Raw genomic sequence first — 11,155 nt, forward strand, 5'->3', positions numbered from 1 at the left:
TCCCTTTCTGGACAAAGCTGCTTCTTTCCTACTCTGGGACTGATGAAGCAGTGACAACCCCCCTGCCCCAACTAGCTTCCCTCCCCTTCCTCCTCCCCTCTACCCCCACATTATTTTTTTAAGCACACAGCTACCTCTAGTTGGTTACTGAGAGAGTGTTGTGCTTTCCAGACATTGCTGCTAAATCAGAGAACTACCAGGTTCCTCAGATATTTTCTGGGGCTCTGAGGAGTTTCTCCCTCTCAAAATAGAGTTAGTGATAGGGCCATGTGTCATTCCCCAGCCAGATTTTCAAATAGCAGGGGATCAGCTCTCATGTAATTTTTTTTCTCCTAGTCTGTTCACTTCACCTTGTATTAATTCCTGCAAGTCCTTAAGAGTCTTTGAATTTGTCCCTTTCTTTGTTTCTTGTGGTATTGTAATGTTCCTTTACATCCACATACCATAATTTATTCAGCATTTTCTCCATTAATGAGTATCCACCTTGATTATGTCAGTGATTTCAAATTAAAAAAATGACTTTTTAGCTTACATTTTTTCTTTTGACAACTGTCTGTTCATATCATGTGGTCATTTACTTCTTCACTAAATTGGTTTGGTGATCACTGCTTATGGTTTAAATATTCTATCAGTTTTTTAAATTTTTTAAATCCTAACAAAGGGTGACCTTTTAAAATTATATGTACAAATTAACATAGTATGAACAGGATCAATCTTTAGGTGGCTTAAATAGTTGTCCAGAGTCCAGTAAAATGGTCACTGCTGATGGTCAGGGAAATCATTGAAGGAAGATCCATAAATATAATTTAGTCCAACTTAATGAAGCCAATGTCTTTTGCATATTGTTGGAAGCAATGGTGGCACATGTTCAGACTGTACTTGAGGATTACGCCGTGCTTGTTAGAACATACATGGCATGACTGTCCGAATTTGCGAGGATGGCTCCAGTAGAGCTGCTGGTGACCTATGAAGCCAGTAGGAAAGCCATGAGACAAAAAACTCTATTAGTTATTTCTTAAGGACCCTAACTTTATTTATCAATGGGATTAAAAAGCCTTTCAACTTTTTAAATCTCTTCTTTGGTTTTCAGAATTCCTATCTTTATGTTTATTGATGTTTTTCTTTTGTGACTTTTCTAGTGTTTTGAGTTGTATACCCAGTTCACTGACCCATTCTATCTCTATTTGTTGATATGTGTTCAGAGATATAACATTTCCCTTAATGACTACTCTGGCTGCCTCCCAAGTGTTTTGCCATGTTGTTATGTCATTTTAATTTTCTTTGATTTAATCCATCTATGGTTTCTATAATTTGCTCTTTGTAGTTAGTCAAATTGTCAGGGTTAAATAATTGAGTCTTCATTTAAGTTAAATATGAGTCCTGCCCTTTCAGGGTCTTCTATTGATTATAATTGTTATTGCATTGTAGTCAGTAAAGGATGTCCTAAATATTTCTGTTTTTCTGTACTTGTTTATGAATGTTTTATCTATTATATTGCATTGGCAATCTGTATGGAAGAGACACCACATTAGTACCATAACATAGCAGTTATAGATGCATTTCTTGAAAAAGTGGAAATGGTGCTGGAGAAAATACAGACGGGAAGACTAAATTAAGTATATAATGGGAGTATGCGATCAAAGAAACACAATTTTGAGCTCAAGGAGAATTGATTCTTAAGGTATCTGAAGAAATAACTATAACAGAAATATGGGAAAGACTCAGATCTTGTTTTGAATCTCCAAATGACCCTGAGAAAATATGCTCAGTTAGCATTAAATATGAGTATTTTCTCATTTGTATAAAACCAGGACCTTCCTTGATGAGGTTAGTGAATGAATGAAAGAAAATGCATTTATTCAATCCTTACAATGTACAAAAAAATCTGCTCTAAGTGCTAGGGATACAAACCGAAAAATAAAACAGCCCTTGTTTTCAAGAAGCTCCCATTCTAATAGGGGAGGCAATATGTGGAAGGGAAGAAGCAGGCTTTTGCAAATAATATTCTGTGGGGACGGATTTGTAGAGTTTTTGTTTGGTTATTCCAGAGAGGAATTTGTCTACTATAGTTTTTCTAATAAAAAAGCAAGTTTTAAAAGAATAATAGTCACTGTCATCTTTCAAAACCTGAATTTCCTTGTTTTCTTTTTAAAAATTGTAATGATTTTAAACATTCCTTTATCTTTTTCTATATTTTATTTATGCCAAGTGAGTGTCTTTGGTCATTTCCAAAAAGTCCATCCTTCACAATCTAACATCAGATTATAACAAAAGCTACAGAGTTTATCTAGGTGGCAGCATGTGCTCTTCTTTTAAGCACAGAATAACCCCAACCCTGTCAATCACAGGAAGAATCTTATTCTCCAAAACTTATGGTTCTCTGCAGTCATAGGATTTTCACTAGTAATGGAACAATGCCTATATTCAGCTGGAGTTTTAAAGAGTTAGTTGTTAAAAATAAAGGATGCCAAGTATAAACCAGGGTATTAGTATTAGTGCCCTAATAAAACGTCGATTCAGTTTTGGGGAAGAATGAAAAAAAGACAAATCAAAATGTCAAAGTTATGTTGGTTTCTGTTTTAAATAAACATTACTTTACTATTAAAAAATATTAAGCTTTCTCTGGCACATATTTCTATAAGATTATTTAAGATTTAAGCAAAGACAACTTTGATTAATACTTCTTTGATTATACCAGCTGGAGCATAAAACAAGGAGATGTGTGCTACAAATGTCTTCAGCATATCATGGAGGAGATCTCACATAGAGACCAAATCATCTATAGATGGTGAGATTTTCTAGATGCTCCAAGTGCTGAGGGCATCATGCTGATTGCTTCTAGTCCAGACCATTGCAGAACCACCTAAAATGATTCATACTGTAAAAAATATAGGTAATGGAGGGCACCAGGGATGTTAAAATATAATCAAAATAGTTGTGGGTACACACACTGGGTTGTAAGAGAGACTGGACCAGCATAAGGAGTTCTCTGGATTTATTACAGGAATGGCAGTTGATCTTAACTGTCACCCTGCTCTCCCTAGGCCAGAGTCTAGAAACAAGCAGGCAAGGTAAAAGGGGTTTAACAGCTTTAATTATGTTTAGCTAAAAGGCGGGAAAGGGATTTCTATACTTAAAATCTAAAGGATTTTTATCCTTTATGCCACAGGGCAAGGGGAGGACTTATTTCTACACTAATCTAAGTGATCTAACAGGCAGGGCCCAAGAAGCAGTGCAGTCTCTGGGAGCTGATTCAAGCCTGGTACCAGCCAGCCTTGAACAGCACAGTTATGGATCAGAGGGTTGGCTTTGAGGGTTCTCACAGTTTTCCAAAGGGGTTCACAGGATGCCAAAATCCTAGGTGGTCTAAGATACCAAGAAGAGTGAGTGAACTTGAGGTGCTGTCCACCAGGCCTCAAACTCCTCCTCTGCTTGGTTCTGCTCTGTAGGTCTTCTCCTCTTGCTGGAAATCCACCTCCACTCAGGATCCCAAGGAAATCAGGAAGCAGGGTCTGAGATCTCTCTGGGCTGGCAACAGTTGCCCACCACTAATGGAGTCCTCTCTCAGGGCACACATACTTCCTTCTCCTTCATTCCATCATAGAATGCACCAGGCTTCCTGCTAGGTCAACCTTAATACTTAATTAATTACTACCTAATCTTCCTCACAACAATACTCACTACAAAGAGTTTGGCTTAACAATCCACATAGGGCAAGACACACACCAAAAAGTAGAGCAAAAATGCCTTTGGTTCACAGGGCATGATATGCACCTGAATGTCCGACCTTTAAAACTGATCTTGGACCTTTATTACAAATGGACAATGGGTTTATCATATACTGTCTTGCTGACGTCACTTACCCCAAGTCTATTCCACTGATCCTCCCTTCTGTCTCTTAGTCAGTACCATACCGGTTTTGATGACTGCTGCTTTATAGTATAGTTTAATATCTGGTACTGCTAGGCCCCCTTCCTTCACATTTTTTTTCATTATTTCCCTCAATATTCTTGATCTTTTGTTATTCCAAATGAACTTTGTTATAGTTTTTCCTAATTCAGTGAAAAAGATTTTTGGTAGTTTGATAGGTATGGCACTAAATAGGTAAATTCATTTGGGTAGAATGGTCATTTTTATTATGTTAGCTCGTCCTATCCATGAGCAATCAATGTTTTCCCAATTGTTTAGATCTAGTTTTAATCATTTGGAAAGTGTTTTGTAGTTGTTTTCATGTATATGATAAACCCAAAGAGCCCAATTTTTGGGACAAAAATCCACTATTTGACAAAAACTGTTGGGAAATTTGGAAAACAATATGGGAGAGATTAGGTTTAGATCAACATCTCACACCCTACACCAACGTAAATTCAGAATGGGTGAATGACTTGAATATAAAGAGGGAAACTATAAACAAATTAAGTGAACACAGAATAGTATACTTGTCAGATCTCTGGGAAAGGAAAGATTTTAAAACCAAGCAAGAGTTAGAGAAAATTACAAAATGTAAAATAAATTATTTTGATTATATAAAACTAAAAAGCTTTTGTACAAACCAAAGCAATGTAGCCAAGCTCAGAAGGGAAACAACAAACTGGGAAAAAATCTTTATAACAAAAAACTGTGACAAGGGTCTAATTACTCAAATATACAAGGAGTTAAATCAATTGTATAAAAAATCAAGCCATTCCCCAATTGATAAATGAGCAAGAGACACGAATAGGCAATTTTCAGGTAAAGAAATCAAAACTATCAATAAGCACATGAGAAAGTGTTCTAAATCTCTAATAATTCGAGAAATGCAAATCAAAACAACTCTGAGGTATCACCTCACACCTAGCAGAATGGTTAAAATGAAAGAAGGGGAGAATAATGAATGTTGGAGGGGATGTGGCAAAATTGGGACATTAATGCATTGCTGGTGGAGCTGTGAACTGATCCAACCATTCTGGATGGCAATTTGGATCTATGCTCAAAGGGCTATAAAAGAATGCCTACCCTTTGATCCAGCCATACCATTGTTGGGCTTGTACCCAAAGAGATCATAGATAAACAGACTTGCAAGAAAATATTTATAGCCACACTTTTTTGGTGGCAAAAAACTGGAAAAGGAGGGTATGTCCTTCAATTTGGGAATGGTTGAACAAACTGTGGTATATGCGGGTGATGGAATACTATTGTGCTAAAAGGAATAATAAACGAGGAATTCCATGTGAATTGGAAAGACCTCCAGGAATTGATGCAGAGTGAAAGGAGCAGAGCCAGAAGAACTCTGTACACAGAGACTGATATACTATGGTAAAATCGAATGCAATGGACTTCTGTACTAGCAGCAATGCAATGACCCAGGACAATTCTGAGGGATTTATGGAATAGTCACATTCAGAGGAAGAACAGCAGGAGAGGAAACACAGAAGAAAATCAACTGCTTGAATACATGGGATGATGAGGACATGATAGGGGATCGAAAGTACCACACCAATGCAACTATCAACAATTTGGAAATAGGTCTTGATTAATGACACATGTTAAAACCAGTGGAAATGCATATCGGCCAGGGGAGGGGGAAGTGCGGGGGGTGAAGGGGAAAGTAAGAGCATAAATCTTGTAACCATGTTAACTTTTCTAAAATATAAATATTAATAAATGTTTAAAATTAAAAAAGTAATACCAAGAAAAATAAAACCAAATATGGATCAAAATAAAAAAAACAAAAACAAATGGACAATGAACTTGAGAAGTGAACAGGAGACTAGGCTGGATTGCTTTTGGGGACAATGAGAATTACTTGAAATTATCTACCATCTCTCCCTGAAACAAAACTCGTCTTTTCTGTATTGTATTCTTCTGGCAATACTCTATGGCTAGAAGTTAAGAAACCACAGTCTCTGAAGAATTAAAACTGAGGATCATACATAAGGTAAAGCAAAGGTACGTGGTGGGTGTAAGAGATGATGTTACAGAAATGTATTAACTGGAAAAGGAAGTAGTAGGTAGAGCAAGGAATAGCCAGTAGACAGACCTTGTGCTCCATTGGTTTCCTCTTACTGCTAAGAGACAACAAGGAAGATTCTTTGGCTGTTGGAGGATGCCTTGTGGCAAAATTAGGAGAAGCCATGGATGAGAATTATACAGTATAGGCAGTCATGGATGGGCTATGGTATGCACTGTTGGAAGATTAGCAATATGAATAAGGTTGTAGATCCTTCTGGAGAACTGCAATGGGTGTAATGCCCCTTAACCCACTATGGAAATGAGAATAGCTCCTGACAGACAGAGAGTAAGTATACATGGTAGACCCTAGGAATGGGTCTGTCCCAGTGTTCCCTACTGGGCAAACTGACAAATTGGTGTGAAATTAGGCAGATGCCATTTTCTTTGGGAACAAGAAGGAGCACATGCAAATCATGATGGGGTAAGACAGTCTTGGAAGAGTTATATAGATTTGGTCAGAAAATTTAAGAGCTACTTTCTACCTGTGTGGCCATAGGCAAGTCGTTTAACAGGACTTGGGCAAAATCTCTGGGCTTCAGTTTGCTGATCCTAAAATGCAATTGGACTAGAAAATCTCTGAGGTCTGTTCCAACTCTAATACTATGATCCTGTGATCTTATTCATCCATTCATTTATTAATGCATTCAATATAGATTAATTATTCATTGTGGAAGAAGCACTGAATAGGATCCTGTGGATTATTTAAAGTTTAGACATCTGTATTCTTATACTAGAGGAGGACAAAAAGACAGAAACACTGATATCTAACACTACACATGGGTATATGATAAGTGAGAGTTTTTGGAGGGCATAAGGAAAGTATTATAAAAGTTCTGAGGAGAAAAATATGATCCTCTAACCTTCTTTGGCTTAATTGGAATTGGTCTCATAGGTCTCTGACTTCCAGGCCACTTAGAAATAGGGAAGGGTTAAGAGGATTAAAAATAAGATGGGGATGGAGAACTAGTAGATAGGTGCATATATCTGAAATATCATCAGCATGACTTTTCAGCATGTGTCCAGCTTTACTTCCTTCACCTCCCTCACTCACCCCCTCCACATGTAGAAGAGGGCTGGGTTTGCCCTGTTCACCCTCCCTCCTCTACTTCCTTTTCTTGGAGGATAAGTAGGGGGCTAATTAATGGGGAGGACACAACACTGGAACTTGGACATGGTAAGAATCTTAATCCCCTATGGCAACCTAATTTCCAAAGTTTCAGCTCCCAGTCCCACCGTGCAGAGATGCTTCCTCCAAGATTCTGGCATTTGGGTCTACACTCTGATAATTTTAGTATCTTTCTCTCTTTTCTTCCAGATGTTCAGCCTATTGTTCCTGACCCTTCCCGTCTTGGGGAGCTCAGTTCCTCTGATTCAAGGTGAATTAGGAATAGTCTGATCTTGAAGTCCCTTTCTCTAAGATCTAGACGTGTGCTGATCTCATGAGGAGTGATACCTGGGAGGCACAAGGGGAATGCTTCAACTCTGCCTTTGGGATGGGAAGAGAGGTAGTGGTGATTGCTGGGAAATGGGATTCTTGGGTTTCTCTTGGGAAGCAACATTTTTAAGAATACTAGATATAAGATCAGGAACAGTCATGTTCAACTCCTACCACTGATACTTATTAGCTGTATGGTTCTTATCTTCCTCTTTAGAGCAGTAATTTTCATATTTGTCAAGTTAAAATTCCTTTAGTACCTATCTCAAAGGGTTGTGAGTTGGATCAAATGAGATAATAATTGCAAAGTGTATTGCAAAGCTCAGGGAGTTGTAGAATGTCCATTGACATCATTGTTATCATGATTATTATTGTTATAATGATTGTTATGGGAAAGAATGGGATCCCACAGCTGAGACCCAGCCCTTGGCACATAATCTTGGGAGTGGAGAGTGGGTACTGCAGATGTGTGAAGCCTATGGAAGAGGGCTGCATTTCTGAATTCATCCTTGCACAGTCTCTTTTCTCTCTGTTTAGACAGGGAGCAAGTTGGCATTGTTGGAGACCAGGAAACTTCAAAGGATGAGTGGCCTTGGCAAGTCAGCCTCAGACGGGATATAGGTCCATACTGGATGCATTTCTGTGGTGGCTCCCTTATCCACCCCCAGTGGGTATTGACTGCTGCCCATTGCATTGACACGTGAGTCACCCCCTCCTCATTCAGCTGTATGGGCATGAATGACCCTGGCATGTGGAGAGAAGAGTGGAGACGGACTTAGGGCTTGGAGTCAGGAAACTTGGATTTGGGTCTATACTTTGTCATAGCCTCCCTGTGTAACTTTGGACAAGTTATTTACAGGGATGACAGTCCCTGCTCTGACTCACTCAAAGATGAAAGCTAGAGGCTATGCACTTTCTAAACTAAAAAGTGTCCTAAGTATGTGTGGTACCATTACTATTATTTAATTGGGAACTCAGGAGGGAGAAAGAAAGTTGGTCATCAATGAGCTGGAGAACCTTCAAGTGTAGAAGGCCCAGATAGGATCAATCCTCAGGTCCCCAAAGGTGAGCTGCAGGGAATGGAGGGAGAGGATAGAGTCCTGGGACTGTTGCTCTCTGTTGTGGCCCTCCAGCCCAGACCCAGGTGCCTTGAAGAAACATTTCTTTCCTTCTTCACCCAGGATTCCGAAGGAGCCTTCAACAATCAAGATTGAACTGATGGAACAGCACCTGTATTATAAAGACAAGCTACTGCCCCTGGCTGAGATTATTGTCCCTCCAAAATACACCTTTGCTTTTCGGGGCTGGGATATTGCTCTGCTAAAATTGAAGACCCCTGTGGAGTTGTCCAGTCATGTTAAGCTTATCAGCCTTCCTAATGCCACTGAGACTTTCCCATTGGATTCAGAGTGCTGGGTGACTGGCTGGGGCAAACTTGATTCTGGAGGTGAGCATTGGGAAGGAAATGGGTCTTTTCCCATTCCCCAGTTCTGGTGCCAGGACTGGGGTCAGGACTAGGTATGCTGAAGTCTAGGGGGAGAGAGTGAGAAAAAGTTAGAGAACCCATGCTTTCTTTTTTCTATTAGCAATTCAAACAATTTAAAAAGAATACTGGACCCTTAGCTCCATGGGCAAAAATATCTTAGGTCTTTGCTTCCTTCCCAGATCCCTAGGTGGCTGTGTCATTGGTCTCTATAGCAGGCTGATCTTAAAGGACATTGGATTTGGACTCTAAAGAACCTGTGTTCAAATCCTAAATCTGCTATTTATTAGCTAGATGTACTCAGAAAAAATTTTCCCTTCTCAGGAACTCAGAATCTTTCTTAGTAAAGCGAGAGTATTGAATGAGTGGGTACATGAATGAGAAAGCTTTTACTAAGCACTTACTAGGTGCTAAGCTTTGGGAATAAAAATAGAAAAATGAAGCAGTCTCTTTCTTCAAGGAGATTCCATTCTAATAGAAGGAGACAACACATTATCATCATCACCACCATCTTCCCATTTATATTGCACTTTAAGCTCTACAAAGTGCTTTAGAAATATTTCATTAGATACAACAACTCTAGGACATAAGGGCTATTATTATCCTTATTTTACAGATGAAGGAACTGAGGCAGACAGAGGTTAAGTGACTTGCCTAGGGTCAAATAGCTAGTAAGTGTCTGAGGATAGATTTGGACTCAGGCCTTCCTGATTTCAGGTCCTATCCAATGTGTTCTATCCACTGTTCTCCCTAGATGTCTCTAATGGTGAACTGAACAATAGGATAATCAATTGACTACTCCACAGTGTTCTATATGGACTAGGCCATTGAGCACATCTGGTGATCTCTTCCCCCAATTTCTCTTTCTCCTCTCCATTTTTCCCCCCACAGCTAGGGCGCTATTTGTAGACCATGGTATTTAGGTACCAGTTCTTCTGGAGCAGAAACATTGTTCCACAAATCCTGGCTCTATCCAAGACCCTGCTATTAGATCCCTAACCACACAGCACAGAGATTATGGGTCTCGGGTTTGGGGTCCATCCCATGTTGCCTGGTGTCTAGCACCCAAAATGAGATACACCCTTTGATGACTCCTAAGCCTCTGTGAGGGTCCCAGGACACCTCTTCCCCTCTAAACCACCAGAAATACACTTCTTTCTCTTTCTTCTGTAGTGTTCTTGCCTCCACCCTACACCCTGAGGAAGGTACAAGTTTCTTTGTTGGATCCAAAAGACTGTGATGAAAAGTACCACAAGAAAACCTACACTGGTTCATCTGTAAAGATAATTACTGATGATATGCTATGTGCTGGAAAACCACATGTAGGCTTCTGTCAGGTGAGAAATTTTGGATGTCTCTTCTTCCCCAAAGTCTCTCCCTTCCTTCGTTGCCTTCTTTCCCCACCTTCTCTCCATTACATCCTGTTATGTCCTTCTCCTGGAAACTATCCTTTGGATCATGCTAACAGCTTCTTTCCTGCCTTTTAGGGTGACTCTGGGGGACCCCTGGCCTGCAAAGTTGGGGATTCCTGGAAGCAAGCTGGGGTGGTGAGTTGGGGAATATGTGGCTCACCCATCAAGCCTGGTGTCTACACACGTGTCTCAAGCCATGTGGATTGGATCAACGAGCATGTTTTCTGCAATTCCTCTACAAACCCAATTAGATTCTAACTGTCCCCCATCCCAGCCACCTCAATCTGTTCTAATTCCTATGCTTTTCCATCTCTCTGACCTCTGAGGTCAGCTTTTTTCTTTTCAACACATCCTTCTGTTTCTTTTCAACACATCCTTCTCTGAACCATCTCTTCCTTTTTGGCTAACCCAGAGACTGAATGCATAGACTTGGGCTTAAATCTAGATGCTTGGGCTCTAGTTTCCTGCTCTTTCACTCACTCCCTCTCTAATTTTGGACAAGTCCCTTCTGGAATCTCTTGGTTTTCTCCTCTGAAAAAAATGGGTCGAGGGCATAGCCTCTTTCTGGCTCTGGTGTTCTATGCTTCTGTGAGTCTATTCTGTGAGTTGTCTTGCAGAGGTTGTTGGATGGAACAAGAAGGGGAGAGGGGAAATGGGCTTATATGTATGGAATTGCTTGTATCTCATTAAACTGTCTTCAACCCCATCTGGCTCTAGAAACAGTGCTTTCTTTGGGCTGGCTCAAAATATTGAGCCTGTTCATACATTGTCATGGGATTTGTCAGGGAACCAGCTATTTCTCCTCCTCCCTCTGATCAAAAGGGATTAAGGGAT

The 11,155-nt window shown here is 39.9% G+C and overlaps 2 protein-coding genes across 2 annotated transcripts; one reads left to right on the forward strand and one right to left on the reverse strand.

Moving 5' to 3' along the window:
- Window positions 1–806: 806 nt before the first annotated feature.
- LOC123248726 (40S ribosomal protein S29-like) lies at window positions 807–6,115 on the reverse strand. Its single transcript, XM_044677585.1, has 2 exons — window positions 6,046–6,115; window positions 807–964 (listed from the first exon to the last, which is right to left on the reverse strand). Exons 1-2 carry the CDS (start codon window positions 6,113–6,115, stop codon window positions 807–809), a joined length of 228 nt encoding a protein of 75 aa, XP_044533520.1.
- Window positions 6,116–6,244: 129 nt separating this feature from the next.
- On the forward strand, window positions 6,245–10,579 carry LOC123248737 (tryptase beta-2-like). The gene is made up of 6 exons (XM_044677596.1): window positions 6,245–6,277; window positions 7,307–7,367; window positions 7,964–8,126; window positions 8,608–8,873; window positions 10,083–10,246; window positions 10,397–10,579. Exons 1-6 carry the CDS (start codon window positions 6,245–6,247, stop codon window positions 10,577–10,579), a joined length of 870 nt encoding a protein of 289 aa, XP_044533531.1.
- Window positions 10,580–11,155: the final 576 nt, after the last annotated feature.

This window comes from Gracilinanus agilis, chromosome 1 (genome assembly GCF_016433145.1).
Source record: "Gracilinanus agilis isolate LMUSP501 chromosome 1, AgileGrace, whole genome shotgun sequence".
Classification (NCBI taxonomy): Eukaryota; Metazoa; Chordata; class Mammalia; order Didelphimorphia; family Didelphidae; genus Gracilinanus; species Gracilinanus agilis.

What these genes read in the sequence shown, in the direction of transcription:
- LOC123248737 (XM_044677596.1), top strand. Translation starts at nt 6,245, where the DNA reads ATGGAAATGAGAATAGCTCCTGACAGACAGAGA. An exon ending in TAGCTCCTGACAGACAGAGA is followed by an intron (nt 6,278 to 7,306) that starts GTAAGTATACAT and finishes CTTTTCTTCCAG; the next exon opens with ATGTTCAGCCTATTGTTCCT. An exon ending in CTCAGTTCCTCTGATTCAAG is followed by an intron (nt 7,368 to 7,963) that starts GTGAATTAGGAA and finishes CTCTCTGTTTAG; the next exon opens with ACAGGGAGCAAGTTGGCATT.
- LOC123248726 (XM_044677585.1), bottom strand. Translation starts at nt 6,115, where the DNA reads ATGGCTTCTCCTAATTTTGCCACAAGGCATCCTCCAACAGCCAAAGAA. An exon ending in TTCCTTGTTGTCTCTTAGCA is followed by an intron (nt 965 to 6,045) that starts GTAAGAGGAAAC and finishes CTGGCTTCATAG; the next exon opens with GTCACCAGCAGCTCTACTGG.